The 26,108-nt window shown below is 39.6% G+C and overlaps 1 protein-coding gene across 8 annotated transcripts in view; it reads right to left on the bottom strand.

Annotated features, from left to right (window-relative positions):
* LOC133660169 (protein MTSS 1-like) overlaps positions 1–26,108 on the bottom strand; it is a 90,116-nt gene that overhangs the window by 53,148 nt on the left and 10,860 nt on the right. For 4 of the 8 annotated variants that reach the window (XM_062063388.1, XM_062063395.1, XM_062063394.1 and 1 more), the window contains exon 3: positions 2,781–2,869. In XM_062063388.1, the coding sequence (XP_061919372.1) occupies positions 2,781–2,869 (89 nt within the window). The remainder of the gene's footprint in view (positions 1–2,780; positions 2,870–26,108) is intronic. The other 4 variants (XM_062063389.1, XM_062063391.1, XM_062063393.1 and 1 more) reach the window with 1 other exon arrangement.

Genomic DNA, 26,108 nt, shown 5'->3' with positions numbered 1-26,108 from the left:
GTGCTGTAAGTGTCTAGTAAAACAATCCTGAAGATAAAGGGGATTTCACACACAACTTAGTAATTACAGGACAATGAAAAAAACACTGATAACTGTAATAACCCCCCTCATGTATTAAGGTTCAGAGTAGTACACAAAGGGTACCACGTTTCAGACAAAAGCAAAGTGTAACTGTAGCAGCATGCTTAATCATAAAATAAATAATATCCAATCGCTGGAATTCAAATGTCAATGATTAGCTCCAACTGAAATGGAATACTAATCAAGCAATGTAGCTGGGAAGAGAGGATTTATCTGAAAGCTTATGTTCATCTTAATAGAAATTCACTCTCAACATTGGCATTTCGCTCAATTAGATGGTTTTCATCGTTACTATTTGAACAAACGGGAGCAAGTTAGTGGCTCTCATCTGGGGTTTATTTTGGTAATATGTATTTATTGTTGCATATTAATTGTCATTTCTTCTCTTAACCAACCAGAAAACATTTACATCATGCAGTATATGTTTTTCGCCACATAACTTTAGTTCCATGTGAACAATTGCATCAAATATGAACATATTACAAATACTTTGTGTTAAAATTCTGAATAGGACTCGTGCAGTCATAAAATGTTATGAAAAGAAAAATGTGTATGAGCTTTGCTGCTTCAATGGTACAATTGAGAACAGTGTCATAGTTCTTCTTTTACAACTGTTAACTATGAAAATAACGTCTGTCTCATATCAAAGTCCGCAGAATCTATAGTTCAACTAGTCTGTCGTTAGAACACCACAGAAACCACAGCGTCAGTTAAAAATTATTATATACCGCCACTGGCAAAGGATTTTTAACCCTGCTGCCCAACATCTACAAGCCTTGCAGTTCATTCCAGCATGGATCTATCTAACTTTGGGGCCTTTCTGTGGGTGTTTCTGTTTACTTCCCAAGTCTTCATAGGTTTTGTCAATTGGTGTTCCCCTTTCCTCCACAACTAAAATCATATATACTTAATTTCAAGTAAAAAAATGAATATCACGGTTATTGTGACCAAATGTATCATGGTTATCATTACTATCCCGGTATTGTTGAATGTGCTTAAAAAGTAATTAAACACACACTGAAATATTTTAGGAAAGCATTATTTAAACTAATTAATAAACTACAGATAGTAATGTGTTTTGTACTCATGTTAGCATTTAAGCTAGCAAGCGATTAGCGGTGCTAGCTGCTATCACCAGTCTATGAGTCTATAGAATTGCTGTTATCTATTATGGTTTTAGGATCATTTTGGGCTGTACAAGTAAATTTAAGGCCACATATCATCACAAACTGTTTACTGTTTGTCTACAAAAACGACTGACCGAAAATTATGGGCAAACATTTTACAAATCAGATTTGACTATGAAAATCGTTAGTCAAAGAGAGCCCTGTTTACAGTAGAACACTTTAGTACCATTTTTTGTCTAAAAACAATCAAACTGTACTGCTTGGGGGAATTGGTCTGTTTTGGAACTTTCTTGTTCTATTTGATGCCAGAGAATATAGGAAAAGTCATCATCAGTATACGATGTGACTGTAGCCTCCAGCTTGCTGATGAGCAAACAGAAAATGGTGTCTGTGTCAGAAATCTGTCTGAACACCTATTTGATGAAGATATAAAAAACAAACAGGTGCTCATTAATAGCAAAGCTACAATAGCCAGATCACATAAACAGTACATATATAATGGCTGTTCCGTACAGCCTCCCTGAGAGTTCCATTAAATGCACATGACAAACTCTGTAAATTCTAACAGAGCTGTGTGCTATAGTGACAAGTTAGTATGCAGCAAGTCATACACCACAAAATTCCTAAAAGATTCTGAAATACATTTTGTGGGCTTCACTGTGGACATTTACCTAAAAATGTGTGCATTTTTTCTTTTATTACTGAGCTACTTGTAATTATGGTTACCAGAAAACATGTCAAAAAGTCGTATCTACTGTAGACAGATTGATCAAAATTAGCAACTGGAAAATGACCTCCGGTGTTAGGGTTATTTTTGTAATGTTTTAAACAAAAGTGGCATTGGGGTCACAATGGTGTAAAATTGAGGTATGTTTATTGTCTGCCCCAAACCTCTTTTTAATGTTCTTCCTTTTTTGGGGGCTGTAAAACATTACTCATCCTACTCAATTAAGATACAATATGTACGTACTACTAACACATGATTCAATAGATGACACTGGCAGAATTAACTTAAACATCACTACTATGCATTTTGCAAGTAACCATGAGAGAAGAGCCACGCTTAAGCTAGAGTTACTCCCCAACACTGTCACACTGTCTGTCTTGCTCACTTCAGCAGGTAGGGTGATGAATGTATGTGTCTCTGTCAGCTCCTATTAATAGGGGGAGCACAGCGCAAGTCAATACAGGGGCGGTGGGGGGGAGTAGTAGGGCTCACTCTCAAGCACAAATACTTGAAGGATTTCTACATCTGGGAGTCCAGATGTAGAAGAGGCTAAGAAAAGTGTGGGGGTAGTGTGCAGAGAACACAAACAAACTGCAAACAGTACAGTGATGAATTTACTGTCTGCATGGTAAAGAAAACAACCAATAAGGAACTTCTCAGCATAGCGGGGTGACTACTGGACCAAGTTTCTGGTGAAAATAATTGAAGCATCTTCATTTCTGTCCACTGATAAACCAGTACTGCTCAATTTAAAAACACCTTTGCAGGTGATTCATAACTTCTGACATTTACGTTGCTTGGGCACAGGCTTAATGACGCAGACAAGCGGATTTTGGGATTCCTACCTCTTGAATTGGTAGCTAGGTCAGCCACTTTCTGAAATGCGTCCAAGAAGGCAGCCAAGGCGACCACTGTGGCCCTGAAAGAGAAAAAACTACTTAAGTTACAAAAACACAACCGATATAAATAAATGGCAGCAGAAGCAGTGCTTCCAACCCACCTTAGAATGGATAGGATATACTGAGGAACAGTAATTAACTTCATGAACATAAACAACGCATTACTGTTACAAGCAGGTGCCTCAGTGAATGCCTGAATGTGCCCTACATTGTTGTAAATGTAAAAGTCTTAGCCAGGCACTGTTCCACTGAGGAAAGGTGTTTAAGCAAAGTTAACCAGGCTGACAGATAAACAATTAACCCTAGCTAAACAAAATAGGGGCCCTTGGGCAGGCAAAACTCATACAGAGCCACTAATTGTTCTCTTGTTAAGTATATACAGTGCAAACAGTCTGAGGTGAAGCGACACGGCAGACCGAAGTATGTCAATCTATTCACTGCGAACAACATTGGTTGAAAATTACATTTTGCTTTAATATTATCAGACAACACTTGAAGACTGCCAAAATGACTAATCCTTTGGTGTCTGGCAACATTGCCTTAGTGTCAGGCCTGCTGACTGGTTAACCAGCATACATTGATAACATCAGACACAACACTCCTCTCATCAATGAGATCACACGTGTGGGATTAAATCAATCAATCAACCAACATTTATTTATATAGCCCTTAATCACAAGTGTCTCAAAGGGCTGCACAAGCCACAACGACATCCTCGGCTCAGATCTCACATCAGGGCAAGAACAAAATCAACCCAATGGGCACAATGACAAAACTCTGAGGGGACCCCGCCCCTGGGCGACCGGTGCAATGGATGTCGAGTGGATCTAGTTAATAATGTGAGAAAGCCTCTTTTGTTGGTGCCCTTATGTGCACATGCATTTTAACTGATACCTGGTCTCAAAAGAGACAACACTAAAGCAGTCACACATGCCACACGGAGACACGCAACACATTTTCCAAGGCACTTACAAAAGTGTGATTGTTCTGAAGGGGAGTACATTCATTTTAAAGTTTCTAAGTACAACGACAAAAAACTTTTCCATTAAAGCGGTTATATTATGTTTTTTCTACAAACCCTGTTTCCATATGAATTGGGAAATTGTGTTAGATGTAAATATAAACGGAATACAATGATTTTCAAATCCTTTTCAACCCATATTCAATTGAATGCACTACAAAGACAAGATATTTGATGTTCAAACTCATAAACTTTATTTAAAAAAAAAAAAAAAAAATAAACTTAGAATTTAATGGCTGCAACACGTGCCAAAGTAGTTGGGAAAGGGCATGTTCACCACTGTGTTACATGGCCTTTCCTTTTAACAACACTCAGTAAACTTTTGGGAACTGAAGAGACACATTTGTTAAGCTTCTCAGGTGGAATTCTTTCCCATTCTTGCTTGATGTACAGCTTAAGTTGTTCAAAAGTCCGGTGGTCTCCGTTGTGGTATTTTAGGCTTCATAATGCGCCACACATTTTCAATGGGAGACAGGTCTGGACTACAGGCAAGCCAGTCTAGTACCCGCACTCTTTTACTATGAAGCCACGTTGATGTAACACGTGGCTTGGCATTGTCTTGCTGAAATAAGCAGGGGCGTCCATGGTAACGTTGCTTGGATGGCAACATATGTTACTCCAAAACCTGTATGTACCTTTCAGCATTAATGGCGCCTTCACAGATGTGTAAGTTACCCATGTCTTGGGCACTAATACACCCCCATGCCATCACAGATGCTGGCTTTTCAAATTTGCGCCTATAACAATCCGGATGGTTCTTTTCCTCTTTGGTCCGGAGGACACGACGTCCAGTTTCCAAAAACAATTTGAAATGTGGACTCGTCAGACCACAGAACACTTTTCCATTTTGTATCAGTCCATCTTAGATGAGCTCAGGCCCAGCGAAGCCGACGGCGTTTCTGGGTGTTGTTGATAAACGGTTTTCGCCTTGCATGAGAGAGTTTTAACTTGCACTTACAGATGTAGCGACCAACTGTAGTTACTGACAGTGGGTTTCTGAAGTGTTCCTGAGCCCATGTGGTGATATCCTTTACACACTGATGTCGCTTGTTGATGCAGTACAGCCTGAGGGATCGAAGGTCAGGGGCTTAGCTGCTTACGTGCAGTGATTTCTCCAGATTCTCTGAACCCTTTGATGATATTACGGACCGTAGATGGTGAAATCCCTAAATTCCTTGCAATAGCTGATTGAGAAAGGTTTTTCTTAAACTGTTCAACAATTTGCTCACGCATTTGTTGACAAAGTGGTGACCCTCGTCCCATCCTTGTTTGTGAATGACTGAGCATTTCATGGAATCTACTTTTATACCCAATCATGGCACCCACCTGTTCCCAATTTGCCTGTTCACCTGTGGGATGTTCCAAATAAGTGTTTGATGAGCATTCCTCAACTTTATCAGTATTTATTGCCACCTTTCCCAAATTCTAAAGTTAATGATTATTTGCAAAAAAAAAAATGTTTATCAGTTTGAACATCAAATATGTTGTCTTTGTAGCATATTCAACTGAATATGGGTTGAAAATGATTTGCAAATCATTGTATTCCGTTTATATTTACATCTAACACAATTTCCCAACTCACATGGAAACGGGGTTTGTACATTTAAAACTCTTCCTTGTGGTCTACATAACATGTAATGGTAGTTCTTTGGTCAAAATGGTGCATGGATTTGGTTTTACAGAAGTCTTTAAGCTGACCATCTTTTAAGGATGTGCCGCGTTGTAGGTCTTATTTAAGTGCCTCTTCGACTGTGTCTTTGTTGTAGTTTAACGCTTTCATAGCGAGTCTACTGACAGATATATGTTCGAACTGTACGGATGTATGTGCAAGTATGACCCAGGCTGCCCCACAACAAAAGTATAGCGAAAAAGAAGGAGCTTATTGAGCGAACTACAATGGCGGACTCACACTAAGCTCTCTGGGTAAAACTTTATTATATATGGCGATATCTGCAGACGAATTAGGACAGAAAACGTCACAGGACAAAGCAAATTCCAAACGGTTCGTTTGGAGGAAGTGTGAATGAAGGCGAGATTATTTTATAAATATCTCTAAAATGCCTCAATGGTTTGATTTAAACATTTTGGCAATTTTGGGGATCCTATATACCAGGGGTCACCAACGCGGTGCCCGTGGGCACCAGGTAGCCCGTAAGGACCAGATGAGTAGCCCGCTGGCCTGTTCTAAAAATAGCTCAAATAGCAGCACTTACCAGTGAGCTGCCTCTATTTTTTTAAATTGTATTCATTTACTAGCAAGCTGGTCTCGCTTTGCCCGACAATTTTAATTCTAAGAGAGACAAAACTCAAATAGAATTTGAAAATCCAAGAAAATATTTTAAAGACTTGGTCTTCACTTGTTTAAATAAATTCATAATTTTTTTTATTTTGCTTCTTATAACTTTCAGAAAGACAATTTTAGAGAAAAAATACAACCTTAAAAATTATTTTAGGATTTTTAAACACATATACCTTTTACATTCCTTCCTCTTCTTTCCTGACAATTTAAATCAATGTTCAAGTATTTTTTTAATTTTTATTGTAAAGAATAATAAATACATTTTAATTTAATTCTTCATTTTAGCTTCTGTTTTTTCGACGAAGAACATTTGTGAAATATCTCTTCAAACTTATTATGATTAAAATTCAAAAAAAATATTCTGGCAAATCTAGAAAATCTGTAGAATCAAATTTAAATCTTATTTCAAAGTCTTTTGAATTTATTGTAAAATTTTTGTTCTGGAAAATCTAGAAGAAATAATGATTTGTCTTTGTTAGAAATATAGCTTGGTCCAATTTGTTATATATTCTAACAAAGTGTAGATTGGATTTTAACATGTCATCAAAATTCTAAAATTAATCTTAATCAGGAAAATTACTAATGATGTTCCATAAATTATTATTATTTTTTTTTCAAAAAGATTCGAATTAGCGTTTTTCTCTTCTTTTTTTCGGTTGAATTTTGAATTTTAAAGAGTCGAAATTGAAGATAAACTATGTTTCAAAATGTAATTGTCATTTTTTTCGTGTTTTCTCCTCTTTTAAACCGTTCAAATAAGTGTAAATATCATTAATTATTAATAATAACATAGAATTAAAGGTACATTGAGCAAATTGGCTATTTCTGGCAATTTATTTAAGTGTGTATCAAACTGGTAGCCCTTCGCATTAATCAGTACCCAAGAAGTAGCTCTTGGTTTCAAAAAGGTTGGTGACCCCTGCTATATACACATAAGCAGACACCATCAGGTGAGAAACACTGGTTAGCCATAATAGGACCCCTTTAACACTGAAGTCTTAACAATTGCTGGGCACAAACTTGTTGGAGCTGACTTGCAGTCAGAGTCAATCAATATCTCAACACAACCGATTACATTTTTTCAGGGTTCACAGTAAAGTTTTATTTCAAAAGACATCTTTAACATGGCTCAAGAATGATGGCTAACAGCTGCTTAAACACATTATATTTCGAAGGGGCTGCCAACAAGCGTGACATATCAAAACTGATTAACTTATACACAATCAAGTCCCATAATTTAGTTGGAGGGAAATAGGATTCCAGATTTTAGCATTCCATCTATGAAGAAAGTGTTTCCTGATCACACATAGCCTGTATAGAGTATTGGCTAATAAATACAGTGTTAGGGCAGAGGTGACTAATCCAAGATTAAAACATATATACTGACTATTTCAAGTGCTACTAGTCACAACTTTAACTCCATGATGTCTATAGGGATTGGCTGGCAGTTGCCAAATTTGTTTAATTTTCCATTATAGGGATGTGATGGTATGAACATTTCTTATCACGGTTATTGTGACCAAAATGATCACGGTTATCATTAATAAGGCGGTATTTTTTAAATGTGTTCAAACAGTACTTACTGTATACTATATACTATATATTAAATCTTTTAACTAAGTCTAATTAAAAAAAAACAAAAAAAACAAAATGATATACTTTGTAGAATAAAAATGATAGTAGATAACTGTTACATGTACCTGAAGTAGAAAATAAATGTGCATATGAAAGCAACATAGGCATTATTAACAAAGTAATATGGCAGAAACTGAATAACATAAATAAATAAAAATACATGTAAAAATGTGAAAGATGGCCATAAGATGTAACTGCACTATTTGTCCTAGTATACAACAAGGGTGTTGATATATGAGAGGTCTAGTCTTACACATATCAGAGAACACCTCTAAACTATTTGAAAGTTTGTCAATAAAATATGACAGCGCTGCAGTGATCTCTTTTGCCATTTTTGTCGAGGAAGCAAAAGCAGCTGCTTATAGAAGACATCAGGTAGTGTATGTGATGTTGGTAGATGATGATGTACGACTGTAGCTGTGGCATCCAACTTGCCCGCTGCATGCCCACTCTGTAAATAAGGGAAAAGCAAATGTATTATTATTTTTATTAGATGCTAATTATTATTATGATCATCCGACTGACACAGTGACACACAAACCCTAATGTTTCACTAGTAAAAACAAAACCCATTGCAGCGTTTCTGCTAGGATTTGTTTTTAACACTAAGTTTTAAAAGTAACATAAATTAGCAGCAGTCATTAACAGCACAAAACACATACAGAGAAGTACATTTTGTTCTGCTGCAGTATGCATTGTGTGCACACAGACTACACGCTCTCACCGATAGCGCCCAATAACAAGTATATTTATGTAACAATTAAGTGTAACTATAACAACATTTGAGGGACAAACGACATGTTCATTTTCAAACACTTTCCATCATGCATTCAGCTACAAATTGACGTACCTTGCACTCGAAGTGGAGTTGTGACCGCTGGTTCCTGAGTTGGCTCGACGTGTTTGAAGTGTGGCCTCCCTTCGCGGGGACTTTTTTCCTGCATTTTCTGGTGATGGGTTGACTATCCTCAATTATTTTACTTTCAGCTTGCTTTACCAATCCAAAATGCATCCAGACTTCAGATTTTGTCCGTGTACTACGAGGGCAAAATCTCAATAGCGACGTCCGTGTGTTTTCTGCCATTGCAAACAGCGCTGGTGCGCATGCGTCATCTTCGGAGGTGCGGCTGCTGGTGCGTTTTCAGGAAATGAGCAATGTCGCTTAGAATACATTAATAAATGACAATTTTTCAATAGTTAAATAATTAAACGGTATTACCTTACCGTCCGGAATTTTACCACAGTTTATCATTATATCGTTTACCGTTACATCCCTGGTCCATTAACAAGTAAAAATGTTAAAACCAGGGGAGACAGGACCTTCTCTGTGGTCGGCCCTAAGCTCTGGAACACTCTGCTCCTCCATGTTCGAACTGCTCCCACAGTGCAGTATTTTAAGTCTCATCTTAAGACCCACTTTTATTCTCTGGCTTTTAACACTACGTGAGTTGTGTGGTCCTCTGTGTTTTTAAATTTAGATTTGTATTTATTGTTTTAATTGGTTTTACCCTTTAAAATTGTTTTTAATCATATTTGATATTATATTTGGTTTTATATTTATTTATTTTTTGTTTTTATTCAGTCATAGTTGGAGCTAAAGATAATATTTGAATATTGTTTTTAATATTGTTGTGTAGCACTTTGGAAACATTTTTGTTGTTTAAATGTGCTATACAAATAAAGTGGATTGGATTAGATTGAAAAAGTCAAGAGCGGTCACGGCATATTCTTGCTGGTCATTTTTGTAGTGCATTACTTGTCCAGGGTGTACCCCGCCTACCGCCCGAATGCAGCAAAGATAAGCTCCAGCACCCCCCGCGACCCCGAAAGGGACAAACGGTAGAAAATGGATGGATGGATGGCATCACGGCAGGTGATAAGGGCGGTCGCGGCACTTGCCGTGGTTGCTGTGGTTAAATTCGAGCCCTGCACCATGATGCCGCCACCTGAGCTGTATCTGCACAGTGCACTTTAATTGATGTTCAGCTGATGCTCTGTATAGCTTTTAATTGCACAACTTGACAACCCCAAAAAACAGATTTGTCATTTTTCAACCTAACACACAAAGAAAGACAGCTATGTGAGACATATATACGTTAATTTTATAACACTGGTTGCTGTATTTACACGGGACAGTGGCCAAGACGCCAATTATTATGCACACCCAGAGTAGTTATAAACAATACAGAATACAACCAGTTTGTTTCTTTATATGATCCTAACCATGTGCAAATTTTTAGGCATTGAAAGCGTTCTTTTTTTTTCAACAAATTATAGATCAGTATTTTTGTTGTCGTAATTGTCTAAATAACTAGTAGACCTACATAATAAAATGTATACATTACATTTTAATGATGGAACAGAAAATAGTTACAATGTTATTGAACGCACATAATAGTTAACATATGATTCATGTAGGTTATGCACTCCATACTGCCAACAGTTCATATACGTATACATATTTGTGTATGTAAATAATGTAACACTGTATTAAAGCAGTTCTCAATATATTCTTAATGTTAAGATTTGAGCGTCAAATACATGTTTATGTTCCATTTTCATTATTTCATGTTAAATCAATACAATTATTTTAACACAAGTGTACGCACTGCGTTTGGTTTCGTTTTACACATCACTCAGAGCGAAGCTCTATCCAGCTTGTTTGCTTGATAAAATTGCAGACAATCTGCTCCGATGCATACTATACTCAATTGACTGCACGTTCAGAAATTAACAAAAAAAATAAATTCTGAGGCTTTAATTAGACTTTTAGTTTGAATTGATACTGAAATAATGGTATGCACCATATTCAGATTTATTGAAATGCATCTGGATATGCTAAGTCAGGGGTCACCAACGCGGTGCCCGCGGGCACCAGGTAGCCCGTAAGGACCAGATGAGTAGCCCGCTGGCCTGTTCTAAAAATAGCTCAAATAGCAGCACTGTAGCGGCGAACAGCTGTCTCGTCAGCTGATGTGCGAGTGAGTAACTGCGGCTGCTTGGCAACCAGCCAAACCCCACTTAATAAAATTATATTTTATTTTAGAGCACATCCACATCCCTATTCACTTAGGCCAGGGGTCAGCAACCTTTACCACTCAAAGAGCCATTTTGGCAAGTTTCACAAATTAAAGAAAGTAATGGGAGCCACAAAAAAATTTTTTAAATTTAAAATGAAAAACACCGCATACAAAGCTTAAATGCTTTGTGCTATGTTAACCAGGGGTCTCCGACACACGCACCGGCACACACTTTAATGTGGAAATTTGATGTTAGTGCAGACCGCGAGTTTTGAATGAATGGCGCTTGATAGCGTCATACTTGCCAACCCTCTCATTTTTCCCGGGAGACTCCCGAATTTCAGAGCGTGATGACACTGCATTTGGCGCCCTCTACAGTCTGCCCTAACAGTGTACCTGCTCGACCACATGTAGGATGCAATTTCAGCTTGCTCGCGTAAGTGACAGCAAGGCGTACTACCTCAGCAGCCACACATCTTACACTGACGGTACCAATACCCAGAATCCCATGCAGCCCTAACTCTTCCGCTCAACCAACGCACGGAGAGGGGGGGGGGGGGGGGTTGATGTGTGGGGGGATTTGGTGGTAGCGGGGGTGTATAATGTAGACCGGAAGAGTTAGGGCTGCATGGGATTCTGGGTAATGGTTGTGTTGTGTTTATGTTGTGTTACGGTGGGATGTTCTCCAGAAATGTGTTTTTCATTCTTTTTTGGTGTGGGTTCACAGTGTGGCGCATATTTGTAACGTAACAATGTTAAAGTTGTTTGATACGGCTACCGTCAGTGTAAGCTGTGTGGCTGATGAGTAAGTATGCTTTGCTGTCTCCTGTGTGTGCAAGTAATATCAACATGCAACATGTGGCTGGACTGGCATGCTGTATGTAAATGCTATAGAGGACAATTACTGTAGTGCAATTAGGGCACGCCCTTTATTTAGTAATTAGAGTGTAAATAGGATTATTTTTTCCCTGGGAGTAATCTATGAGAGACACTGAGATCCATAAATCTCCTGGGAAAATCGGGGGGGGTCGGCAAGTATGCAGCTGAGCCGCATCAGAGTGGTCAAGGAGCCGCATGCGGCTCCGGAGCCGCGGGTTGCCGACCCCTGACCTAGGCAACCCCAGGAAATGTATATAATTCGGCATTATTATCAGTTTACGTTTACGCGCAGGTATAACGCGGCACGCTCCCGTCTCATCTGCTGGTGCGCGAGCCCTGTAATTAGGCAGCTGTGTCAAATCAAGGAGTACAAAAGACGCCAGCGCAGATTGGAGAAAGGTTTGGTTCATAACAGATAACACAGCCAAAAGTGTACTAAAACCAAAAGCTGAACGGACAGCCGGTAAGATTGCACTTTATTTCTCTTTGTGGGTGTGGCGCACCTGTTGCGCTGGTGAGATGGGTGGGGAGTTGTGTGCATGTAGCGTGCTTAGTCTGGAGGCTAAATACACACGGTGTTTTCTGTAACTGTTGTTTAGTAAGGAAGTGTTGTGATTCTTTGCTTAGTTTGATAAATGTTGGAGCAGTTTGCTTCATCAGGAGGGTGAAGTCGCTCAACTTAAAGTGTTGGATTTAACTGTGTTGGATGATTGGCTGCTAGTGAGGGCATAGAAAAGGGGTATTTTTCTACCAGTAGACAGCGTTTAAGATTGAGTTTTTCACTGCTAAATTAATAATATATTTATATTGGATATGGATTTTAAATATGTATCTAAAATAGGTGGTTAATTGGTTAGGTATTTATGTATTTGCATATTGGGTTTTCTGCTGCATTTATCTATTGTGTTTCTGGTGTTAAATGTATTTTATATGTATCTTGGTGCATTTATGTTGAGACAATTTATTTAAAATCTGTTTTAACTTAAAGGGAAAATATTAATCCATTTTCTTGCACTTGTTTAATTGTTAAGTGTTTGATACCCTAAATAATAATTTTAAATTATGGGATTGATAATTGATTGATTTTTTACAGCATGTTAATCTTGTGGTGTTTTGTCCTTAGAGGTTTTTCACCTACTAAAGAAGCTAAAGGCTACTATAGACAGTTAATGACAGCTAAATAAACTAAAGTCTACTAACACTGCTAAAGACTGCTAAAAAGACTAAAGAAGAAAAAAGAAGCTGTTTCTTCGGTGGAAAAACTGTTGCAAACTAAGGGAAAATAAAAGGAAAAAAGTAACTACGGTCTGGTCTTTTGAGTGAAATCCAGAAGCCACATTCAGCATTGGTACATCCCTTCAAGTGTGGGATAAGCACAGTGAAAAAAGCAAGACACTTGACAAGCACTTACCAGTGAGCTGCCTCTATTTTTTAAATGTTATTTATTTACTAGCAAGCTGGTCTCGCTTTGCTTGACATTTTTAATTCTAAGAGAGACAAAACTCAAACAAAATTTAAAAATCCAAGAAAATATTTTAAAGACTTGGTCTTCACTAACTGACAAAGAAACAGATAACAGATTTGGTGTCCAGTTCAAAGTGTGACATGATTTATTTAAAAATTTGAGAGTTGACTTTTGTATTTTACATGAGTTATTATTTGTACAAACATGGTGCAAAGTAATTCATGATTTGTTCAAAAATGTTAGTGGCTAGCTAGTTAAAATGGGATATTGTGATTTCACAAGACTGTCTTAAAAGTGATCATTTGAAAATGTTCAATTTGAAAAATGTGCACTTAGAGAAAATATAAAAATAAATTGTTGCATATTGATATTTATCTGTTTCTATATATATTTATTGTGAGAAATCATTAAGATGATCAGTGTTTCCACAAAGATAAATATCATTAATTATTAATAATAACATAGAGTTAAAGGTAAATTGAGCAAATTGGCTATTTCTGGCAATTTATTTAAGTGTGTATCAAACTGGTAGCCCTTCGCGTTAATCAGTACCCAAGAAGTAGCTCTTGGTTTCGAAAAGGTTGGTGACCCCTGTGCTAAGTTATGCAGTGTTGATTTATTATGTTAAAGGCCTACTGAAACCCACTACTACCGACCACGCAGTCTGATAGTTTATATATCAATGATGAAATCTTAACATTGCAACACATGCCAATACGGCCGGGTTAGATTAGTAAAGTGCAATTTTAAATTTCCCGCGAAATATCCTGCAGAAAACGTCTCGGTATGATGACGTTTGCGCATGACGTCACGGATTGTAGCGGACATTTTGGGACACCATTGTGGCCAGCTATTAAGTCGTCTGTTTTCATCGCAAAATTCCACAGTATTCTGGACATCTGTGATGGTGAATCTTTTGCAATTTGTTTAATGAACCATGGAGACAGCGAAGAAGAAAGCTGTAGGTGGGAAGCGGTGTATTAGCGGCCGGCTGTAGCAACACAAACACGTAGCCGGTGTTTCATTGTTTACATTCCCGAAGGATGACAGTCAAGCTTTACCATTGGCCTGTGGAGAGCTGGGACAACAGACTCTTACCAGGAGGACTTTGAGTTGGATATGCAGTACCGTGAGTACGCAACCAGAATGTTGCCATAAGCATTTTGTTTAATTTGTATGTGTAACGCAGTACGCAGCTGCGGCTAACAAACATTTGATCGCTTGCCCGTACGTGCGTGCCGCTATGTGCATATCACGTACGTAACTTTGGGGAAATAATGCATATGTGCTGTATGAACTTTGCGGAGGTGAACGGTACTTTGGGCTGTGGGATTGAGTGTGTTGTGCGGGTGTTTGATTTGTATTGGCGGGTTATATGGACGGGAGGGGGGAGGTGTTTGCTATGCGGGATTAATTTGTGGCATATTAAATATAAGCCTGATTGTGTTGTGGCTAATAGAGTATATACTATATGTCTTGTGTTTATTTACTGTTTTAGTCATTCCCAGCTGAATATCCCACCCGCCTCTCACAGCATCTTCCCTATCTGAATCGCTTCCAATGCCCTCTAGTCCTTCACTTTCACTTTCCTCATCCACAAATCTTTCATCCTCGCTCAAATTAATGGGGTAATTGTCGCTCTCTCGGTCCAAATCGCTCTCGCTGCTGGTGGCCATGATTGTAAACAATGTGCAGATGCGAGGAGCTCCACAACCTGTGACGTCCCGCTACTTCCGGTACAGGCAAGGCTTTTTTTTATCAGCGACCAAAAGTTGCGAACTTTATCGTCGATGTTCTCTACTAAATCCTTTCAGCAAAAATATGGCAATATCGCAAAATGATCAAGTATGACACATAGAATGGACCTGCTATCCCCGTTTAAATAAGAAAATCTCATTTCAGTAGGCCTTTAAACAGTAATTGTAATAACCTTAAAAAAAGTGGTATCAAGACAACTTCAAAGATGTGTTATCCTTTTTAGTTTATAGTTTATATAGACATTTACTGAAATTTTAGTTGACTCAAATGTTGAGGAATTTAATCAACAAAAAATAAGTCAACTTATATGACTCAAATATGACTATACTAAAATACATTTGTTGTCAAAATGAACACTGCTGATGACAGTGGTCAAAACAGCAACAAAGACTTAAACCATTTTCCAAAACACCTGTCCTGTCCTTGAAGACGACCGACTTTATCTCACCCAGTTCACAAAAGCTCGACGAAGCCAATCTCAATTCCCCATAGATTGTGGCATAGAATAGCAAAGTGCTCTTTCTGACAATGATACATTGAGTACTGCTGCCACCACCTATTCTTAGTGCAGCAGAGACTGGAATGTAGCTGTGGTTGATTTGGACCATAGAAAGAGACTGAATTTAACACCGCTTTTGAGACACTAAATTCCAGCAATTATGATATAGAATACATTTTAGCCGTATTTTTAGATCTTGGCACGTGTTCTGTATTATAAAATGTATTCATATATACAGTATAAGTCAGACCCGGGCAATTATTTAGGGACCACATTGAGAGAGCTTTTTGCAGATGATGTGGTCCTGATGGCTTCATCTGGCCAGGATCTTCAGCTCTCGCTGGATCAGTTCGCAGCTGAGTGTGAAGCGACTGGGATGAGAATCAGCACCTCCAAGTCCGAATCCATGGTTCTCGCCCAGAAAAAGGTGGAGTGCCATCTCCGGGTTGCAGAGGAGACCCTGCCCCAAGTGGAGGAGTTCAAGTACCTCGGAGTCTTGTTCACGAGTGAGGGAAGAGTGGATCGTGAGATCGACAGGCGGATCGGTGCGGCGTCTTTAGTAATGCGGACGCTGTATCGATCCGTTGTGGTGAAGAAGGAGCTGAGCCGGAAGGCAAAGCTCTCAATTTACCGGTCGATCTACGTTCCCATCCTCACCTATGGTCATCAGCTTTGGGTTATGACCGAAAGGACAAGATCACGGGTACAAGCGGCCGAAATGAGTTTCCTCCGCCGGGTGGCGGGGCTCTCCCTTAGAGATAGGGTGAGAAGCTCTGCCATCCGGGGGGAGCTCAAAGTAAAGCAGCTGCTCCTCCACATCGAGAGGAGCCAGATGAGGTGGTTCGGGCATCTGGTCAGGATGCCACCCGAACGCCTCCCTAGGGAGGTGTTTAGGGCACGTCCGACCGGTAGGAGGCCACGGGGAAGACCCAGGACACGTTGGGAAGACTATGTCTCCCGGCTGGCCTGGGAACGCCTCGGGATCCCCCGGCAGGAGCTGGACGAAGTGGCTGGGGAGAGGGAAGTCTGGGCTTCCCTGCTTAAGCTGCTGCCCCCGCGACCCGACCTCGGATAAGCGGAAGAAGATGGATGGATGGATGGCACATTGAGAGAACTATGTGTCTGGGGGCATGGCTGTCTTGAGTTTCCAATAATTTCTACAACTCTTATTTTTTGTGATAGAGTGATTGGAGCACATACTTGTTTGTCATAAAAAACATTCATGAAGTTTGGGTCTTTTATGAATTTATTACGGGTCTACTGAAAATGTGACCAAATCTGCTGGGTCAAAAGTATACATACATCAATGTTAATATTTGGTTACATGTCCCTTGGCAAGTTTCACTGCAATAAGGCACTTTTGGTAGCCATCCACAAGCTTCTGGCAAGCTTCTGGTTGAATTTTTGACCTCTCCTCTTGACAAAATTGGTGCAGTTCAGCTAAATTTGTGGGTTTTCTGACACGGACTTGTTTCTTCAGCATTGTCCACACTTTTAAGTCAGGACTTTGGGAAGGCCATTCCAAAACCTTAATTCTAGCCTGATTTAGCCATTCCTTTACCACTTTTGTTGTGTGTTTGGGGTCATTGTCCCGTTGGAACACCCAACTGCGCCCAAGACCCAACCTCCGGGCTGATGATTTTAGGTTGTCCTGAATAATTTGGAAGTAATCCTCCTTTTTCATTGTCACATTTACTCTCTGTAAAGCACCAGTTCCATTGGCAGCAATCTTTAGACGAGCCTTAACGTGTCGCTTCTGGAGCAAGGGCTTCTTTCTTGCATGGTAGCCTCTCAGTCCATGGCGATGCAAAACACGCTTGACTGACACTTGTAATCCAGCAGCTTCCAATTCATTGCAGATCTGCTTTTTGGTGGTTCTCAATTGACTCTTGATCATCCTGACCAATTTTCTCTCAGCAGCATTTTCTTCCTGATCGTGGCAGTGACAAAACTGTGCCTTGTACTTTATACTTACGAACAATTGTCTGCATGGTTGCTCTTGGGACCTTTGAAATGGCTCCAAGTGACTTTCCTGACATGTTCAAGTCAATGATTAATTTTTTCAGATCTGTGCTGAGTTCCTTTGACTTCCCCATTGTCGCGTTTGTAACCGAGTCTAATGACTGCATCACATGAGCCCTATTTAAATGGGCTCAGAGAAGTCAACAGGTGTCGTCAATCATAATCACTCACATGCAGTTAAGAGGCCATGCCATGAAGCCATGCCATTAATATATATATATATATATATATATATATATATATATATATATATATATATATATATATATATATATATATATATATATATATATATATATATATATATATATATATATATATATATATATATATATTAGGGGTGTAACAGTACGTGTATTTGTATTGAACCGTTTCGGTACGGGGGTTCCGGTTCGGTTCGGAGGTGTACCGAACGAGTTTCCACACGGACATATTAAGTAGCGTAACGCCCGTTGTGTAAACAATGCACAAAGAGGCACAACACACGGCATGCTAGCAGCTAACGGGCTACGATAGACTGACCATACGTCCTCTTTTCACCGGACATGTCCTCTTTTGCGGAGCTGTCAGGGCGGGGTTTCTTAAATGCCTCAAATGTCCGGCATTTTCAGTTAGGGTTGCGTGTATTTTCAATGTACGTTCAGGGTTAAGAAGGGGTTAAAAACAAAACAAATTGTGCACGCAGCAGCATTCGTGAGGGAGGGGCAGAGACAGAGAGAGCGAGAGAGTTATGATAAACGCGCATGCGTCGCCAGGCGCATGCGCGTTTATTATTGACCTATCCAAGGTTCCGATTACTTCACATCAAATATTCCACTAAGAAAAATATTTTTGGTGGAAGATTTTGCAAATTTGGTAAATAAATAATCCAAAAATGTATATTTTGTTGTTTTCTTACTGTACCGAAAATGAACTGAACCGTGACCTCTAAACCGAGGTACGTACCGAACCGAAATTTTTGTGTACCGTTACACCCCTAATATGTATATATATATATATATATATATATACACATATATAAATACATATACACATATACATATATATATACAGTATATATATGTTTATATATATATATATATATATATATATATATATATATATATATATATATATATATATATATATATATATATATATATATATATATATATATATATATATGGGCAGCACGGTGGAACAGGGGTTAGTGCATGTGCCTCACAATACGAAGGTCCTGAGTAGTCCTGAGTTCAATCCCGGGCTCGGGATCTTTCTGTGTGGAGTTTGCATGTTCTCCCCGTGACTGCGGGGGTTCCCTCCGGGTACTCCGGCTTCCTCCCACCGCCAAAGACATGCACCTGGGGATAGGTTGATTGGCAACACTAAATTGGCCCTAGTGTGTGAATGTGAGTGTGAATGTTGTCTGTCTATCTGTGTTGGCCCTATGATGAGGTGGTGACTTGTCCAGGGTGTACCCCGCCTTCCGCCTGAATAGAGCTGAGATAGGCTCCAGCACCCCCCCGCAACCCCAAAAGGTACAAGCGGTAGAAAATGGATGGATGGATGGATGGATGGATATATATGTGTATATATATATATATATATATATATATATATATATACATAAACACACGTATATACACTAGGGTTGTACGGTATACCGGTACTAGTATAGTATCGCGATACTAATGAATCAAAAACGGTACTATACTCTGTTTGAAAAGTACCGGTTCTGTCTATCTGTGTTGGCCCTGCGATGAGGTGGCGACTTGTCCAGGGTGTACCCCGCCTAACGCCCGAATGCGGCTGAGATAGGCTCCAGCACCCCCCGCGACCCCGAAAGGGACAAGCGGTAGAAAATGGATGGATGGATGTGTTCCCAATTTTTATTATTATTTGTTTTTAACGGGTATGACGGCGCGTCGTCACGTCATAACATTGCTGGGTTTTCAAGCAGAGGAGCGTGTTCGGCAGCGCACATTCACAGACTACTTACAAGCAGACAGTGTGTAGACAGAAAAGGGAGAACGGACACATTTTGGCCTAAACATTGACTATAAAAGTGAAGCTACAACACTGTAGCGCCCTCAGGAAAAGGTCCTTTAAGATATGGCTAGATAGCTACGGGCGCAGCCACCACTGCTGCTCACTGATGGGTCGAATGAGCAGCAGAATATAAGAGCGTATCTAGTGGATACTACTATGATTACATCTATATTTTTTATCGTCACAAAATCGTTTTGCCTCTTTTTAAAAATTCATATTATGTTTATAAACTCAGTAAATATGTCCCTGGTATCGCATCAATACCTAAATTTGGGGTATCACCCAACGGCCTACTGAATGAATTTTTTTTATTTAAACGGGGATAGCAGATCCATTCTATGTGTCATACTTGATCATTTCGCGATATTGCCATATTTTTGCTAAAATGATTTAGTATAGAACAACGACGATAAAGTTCGCAACTTTTGGTCTCTGATAAAAAAAAGCCTTGCCCCTACTGGAAGTAGCTTGACGTCACAGGAGGAAGGGCTGCTCACATTTTCCTATTGTTTTCAATGCACCGAGAGAGATTCGGACCGAGAAAGCGACGATTACCCCATTAATTTGAGCGAGGATGAAAGATTCGTGGATGAGGAACGTGAAAGTTGTCATGTCTGTGTTAATCATGTTTTTGTTTTGCTTGGGTTTTGGGCTCTTTTTTTAGTTCCTGGTTGCACTTCCTTGTTTGGTTTGGTTTCCATGGTCACCCATTAGTTTTCACCTGTCTTGTCACGCACCTGTTTCGAGTCACGCACCTGTTTTCACTGATCACGTCACTATTTAAATCTGTCTGTTTCTGTTGTTCGTCCTGGCGTCCTCACACTATTTCATCACTCTGCTCCATGTCTTGTCACAGTTCTTTACCAAGTAAGTTTTGTTCATTTATGCCACAGTTAGTGTTTTTGTTTTATTGTTCATAGTTTTTGTGCCCACGTGCATGTCTTTTGTTTCATAGTCAAGTTTGTATTTCCGCCTTTGTGTGCGCCTTTTGTTTGCTTCCTTTTTTTGTAGTTTATTAGTGTTAAAAAAATAAATAATGTATTTAAATTCACGCCTTGCCCACGCCAATTTTCCTTTGCCTTCTGGGAGAACAAACCACGCCATAGACCCAGTCGTGACAAAAGTGAAGGACTAAAGTGCAGTGCAGGACGTATCTTTTTTCGCTCTGACCGTAACTTAGCTACAAGGGTTTATTGGATTCCACACTTTCTCCTTTTTCTATTGTGGATCACAGATTTGTATTTTAAACCACCTCGGATACTATATCCTCTTGAAAATGAGAGTCGAAAACGCGAAATGGACATTCACAGTGACTTTTATCTCCACGACAATACATCGGTGAAGCTCTTTAGCTACGGAGCTAACGTGATAGCATCGTGCTTAAATGCAGATAGAAACAAAATAAATAAACCCCTGACTGGAAGGATACACAGAAAATCAACAATACTATTAAACCAGGCTGGCGAAGCTTAACAATGCTGTTGCTAACGACGCCATTGAAGCTAACTTAGCAACGGGACTTCACAGAGCTATGCTAAAAACATTAGCGCTCCACCTACGCCAGCCAGCCCTCATCTGCTCATCAACACCCGTGCTCACCTGCGGTCCAGCGATCGATGGAGCGACGAAAGACTTCACCCGATCATAGATGCGGTCGGCGGCCCGGAGACGGAGGAAGTCAAGGTGAGGTCGGCGGCTAGCGCGTCTGCTATCCATCTCAAAGTCCTCCTGGTTGTGTTGCTGTAGTCCGCCGCTAATACACCGATCCCACCTACAACTTTCTTCTTTGCAGTCTTCATTGTTCATTAAACAAATTGCAAAAGATTCACCAACACAGATGTCCAGAATACTGTGGAATTTTGAGATGAAAACAGAGCTTTTTGTATTGGATTCAATGGGGCCGATTACTTCCGTTTCAACGATTGACGTCACGCGCATACGTCATCATACATAGACGTTTTCAACCGGAAGTTTAGCGGGAAATTAAAAATTGCACTTTATAAGTTAACCCGGCCATATTGGCATGTGTTGCAATGTTAAGATTTCACCTTTGATATATAAACTATCAGACTGCGTGGTCGGTAGTAGTGGGTTTCAGTAGGCCTTTAAAGGCCTACTGAAATGAATTTTTTTTATTTAAACGGGGATAGCAGATCTATTCTATGTGTCATACTTGATCATTTCGCGATATTGCCATATTTTTGCTGAAAGGATTTAGTATAGAACAACGACGATAAAGATTGCAACTTTTGGTATCTGATTAAAAAAAAAGGCTTGCCCCTACCGGAAGTAGCGTGACGTAGTCAGTTGAACATATACGCAAAGTTCCCTATTGTTTACAATGATGGCCGCATGAAGTGAGAGAGATTCGGACCGAGAAAGTGACAATTTCCCCATTAATTTGAGCGAGGATGAAAGATTTGTGGATGAGTAAAGTGCAAGTGAAGGACTAGTGGGGAGTTGAAGCTATTCAGATAGGGAAGATGCTGTGAGAGCCGGGGGTGACCTGATATTCAGCTGGGAATGACTACAACAGTAAATAAACACAAGACATATATATACTCTATTAGCCACAACACAACCAGGCTTATATTTAACATGCCACAAATTAATCCTGCATAAAAACACCTGCGTGTTTGTTATGCTAGCTCCTAGCTCCTCTGCTAGCTCCTAGCTCCATAGAACACGCCAATACAATTCAAACACCTGATCAACACACACAATCACTCAGCCCAAAAGACCGTTCACCTAACCCAAGGTTCATAAAGCTTATATATTTTTAAAAAGTTACGTACGTGACGCGCACATACGGTCGTTATCAAATGTTTAGCAGCCAAGGCTGCATACTCACGGTACCTGATATTCAGCTGGGAATGACTACAACAGTAAATAAACACAAGACATATATATACTCTATTAGCCACAACACAACCAGGCTTATATTTAATATGCCACAAATGAATCCTGCATAATAACACCTGCGTGTTTGTTATGCTAGCTCCTAGCTCCTCTGCTAGCTCCTAGCTCCATAGAACACGCCAATACAATTCAAACACCTGATCAACACACACAATCACTCAGCCCAAAAGACCGTTCACCTAACCCAAGGTTCATAAAGCTTATATATTTTTAAAAAGTTACGTACGTGACGCGCACGTACGGTACGGTACGTGTTATGCTAGCTCCTAGCTCCTAGCTCCATAGAACACGCCAATACAATTCAAACACCTGATCAACACACACAATCACTCAGCCCAAAAGACCGTTCACCTAACCCAAGGTTCATAAAGCTTATATATTTTTAAAAAGTTACGTACGTGACGCGCACGTACGGTACGGTACGTGTTATGCTAGCTCCTAGCTCCTATGCTAGCTCCTAGCTCCATAGAACACGCCAATACAATTCAAACACCTGATCAACACACACAATCACTCAGCCCAAAAGACCGTTCACCTAACCCAAGGTTCATAAAGCTTATATATTTTAAAAAAGTTACGTACATACGCAAAAAAAAGTTGCGCACATACGGTCAAGCGATCAAATGTTTAGAAGCCAAAGCTGCATACTCACAGTAGCACGTCTGCGTCTTTGTCATCCAAATCAAAGTAATCCTGGTAAGAGTCTGTGTTGTCCCAGTTCTCTACAGGCGTCTGTGTATCGAAGTCAAAAGTCCTCCTGGTTAGAGTCTCTGTTATCCGAGTTCTTCCATCTTGACTGCATCTTTCGGGAATGTAAACAAAGAAGCGCCGGCTGTATACTGTTGTGGCTGACTACGTTCGAAAAATACGTCCATTTCGCACCGACAACTTTCTTCTTTGCTTGCTCAGCTTCCTTCTCCATAATGCAATGAACATGATTGAAACAGATTCACGAACACAGATGTCCAGAATACTGTGGAATTATGAAATGAAAACAGAGCTTTTTCGTATTGGCTTCAATGTGGAAGGCATACCCGTGTTCCCCGGTCTACGTCACGCGCATACGTCATCCTCAGAGGCGTTTCGAACCGGAAGTTTAGCGGCAAATTTAAAATTTCACTTTATAAGTTAACCCGGCCGTATTGGCATGTGTTATAATGTTAAGATTTCATCATTGATATACAAACTATCAGACTGCGTGGTCGGTAGTAGTGGGTTTCAGTAGGCCTTTAAGTATCAAACAACAGAAGAATAAGTGATTATTACATTTGAACAGAAGTGCAGATGGAACGTGTTGAAACGGAAAATAAGCAGATATTAACAGTAAATGAACAAGTGGATTAATAATCCATTTTTACAGCTTGTCCTTTATAATGTTGACAAAATAATAGAATGAGAAATGACACAATATGTTACTGCATACGTCAGCAGACAAACTAGGAGCCTCCGTTTGCTTACTTACTACTAAAAGATAAGTTGTCTAGTATGTTCACTCATTTATTTAAGGCCAAAATTGTTCTTCGATTGCAATAAGAAACATATGTTTAATGTACCGTAAGATTTTTGGTTAAAATAAACCCAATAATGCCATTTTTTGTGGTCCCCTTTATTTAGAAAATTATCGAAAAGTACTAAAATATGCAGCACTGCACATCATAACGGCGGCTACAGTTTTGATGTTACAGGTGTAAAAAAATGGCGGGTCGGATTGAAAATCCTAACGGGTCGTCTTTTGCCCAGATCTGGTATAAAGCATTAACTATACTGTCTGTTGCACATCGTCCTTCTCAATATCTCAGCTTAAATTGATTTAATAGCCACACTACAGCCAAACAATTTGATCTCTTGTGGTGGTCTTTTTCTGTTCCACTAATACTTCCAACTAAAATAAATTGTGTCTGTCCAAGACACAGCTGCATCAGCCATGAGCCAACAAACAGACCAAACACTAAGATGTTAAAAGGAGTCTGTGATTAGAAAACAGCTAGCCTTTATTCCACTCTGTAGTATTTCTTTTAAGCACTCAAACCAACATGGGCAGTAGAAAAAATACCATAGTTGGCCCCCTGTCCTCCTCCCAAAAATGACTGAGCCGTCTGAACATTGCAATTGGTCGATTTCCGAGTTGCTTTGTAAGAGGGGTGCAGAAGGGCTAAATTACAGAGTAGTACCCTAAGGACATCATTACACACACAGACATATGCTACTACCACTGCTCGCTAGCCACTTATCTAGGCCAAAGCGGGAAGGTGGGTGTTTGTGTTCTACAATTTGTGTGTGTGTGTCCTTCTCTGTAACCCAGTCCAACAACAGATTAGAGAGCTCTATGGGTGGGGGGGACAAGCCTGCAAGTGGCCAAAACCACTATTTTGCCAAATTTGAAGTAGATGTAAAAAAAACTTAAAAGCAGACAAAAATTTATGTATGTAGTGGGTCACTGTTAGGACAATTAGTAGGGGTGTACTGATTGATCAATACATTGATATATATTCCTACATTTAAGGTATGTCGATCTGTACTCGGCAAGTTTGCCTTCCAAGAGATAGGTATCGATCCAAAATCGTTTTAAAAGGGAATCGATCTATTTTATCGATACTAAAAAAGGAAAAGAGTGGATTCAATCAATCAATCAATCATAGTTTATTTATATAGCGCCTAATCACAAATGCTTCAAAGGGCTGCACAAACCACAACAACATCCTTGGCTCTGATCCCAAATCCGGGCAAAAAAAAACCTCAACCCAATGGGAACAATGAGAAAACTTGGAATGGACCGCAGATGTGGGGACAAGCGAGATTGTATCATTCTAAAAAATAATATCGTCCCTGAATCGTATTGGCAGCAAACAAATATTGAATCTAATCATTGTTAAAACGAATCGTTTTACCTCTAACAATTAGGTGGCGGACTCCAGCAGGACTGGCATTAATACAGCTACAGTATATTGAACTACAGCAGCCTCGGGGCAGAGTGTAGGCAGAGATTAATTGGGGCAAAGTTTCAAATACCAAAACAGATTGAATATAAATAGCGCTGCACTCGAATGACTTCTGGACTGTCCATGGAATCTAGTCAAGACATTGTCAATTTTTTACTTTTAATCACAACACAGACTAAGGAATATTCCTCATAATTTAAGTGTTTTTTATTTATCTTTTACTAAGCTGGAACTCAATTGAAATAATGCAGATTCATTGCAACAGAATGTCCTACAACAGGATGAGCAAGAACAGAACCACTGATGCTGCCAGGTGCCTTGCTGTGACTACTTCCCAAAACAGGTGCCTGAAGATGACTTGGATGCTGTTTACTCGACAAAACTGACTAAAAGCATGGAGGGTAGCTACTGCCTTTTATTATAAAAGGTTTACTGCTATGTCACTTGACTCTTAGCCACATAGTGTGACAAAATACCACAATTTACAAAGGTAGAAAACCTGATTCAACCATGCAGCCACCCAGGTACATTGATCCAAATCAGCAGAAAAGTCAGTGGTCACTATGATCGTTAGACACTGCCCCAGTACACACACCCACAGAAACACCCTACTGTCAAATAGGCAGTCATTAGCAATAAGGCCACAAATGCGCCCCTGAGCTTAATATGACAGGGTCACATATCTAACCCCTAAATTATGGGCGCACCATAACAACATATCACCATTACTCAATGGGACACTGAGGGCCCTCTAGTAAGCATTGTTAAGCCCCCGAGCCTTTGTACAGCT

Source organism: Entelurus aequoreus, linkage group LG11 (genome assembly GCF_033978785.1).
Source record: "Entelurus aequoreus isolate RoL-2023_Sb linkage group LG11, RoL_Eaeq_v1.1, whole genome shotgun sequence".
NCBI lineage: Eukaryota > Metazoa > Chordata > Actinopteri > Syngnathiformes > Syngnathidae > Entelurus > Entelurus aequoreus.
Note: the sequence above shows the minus strand (reverse complement) of the source record. Positions and strands in the feature narration are given on the sequence as shown.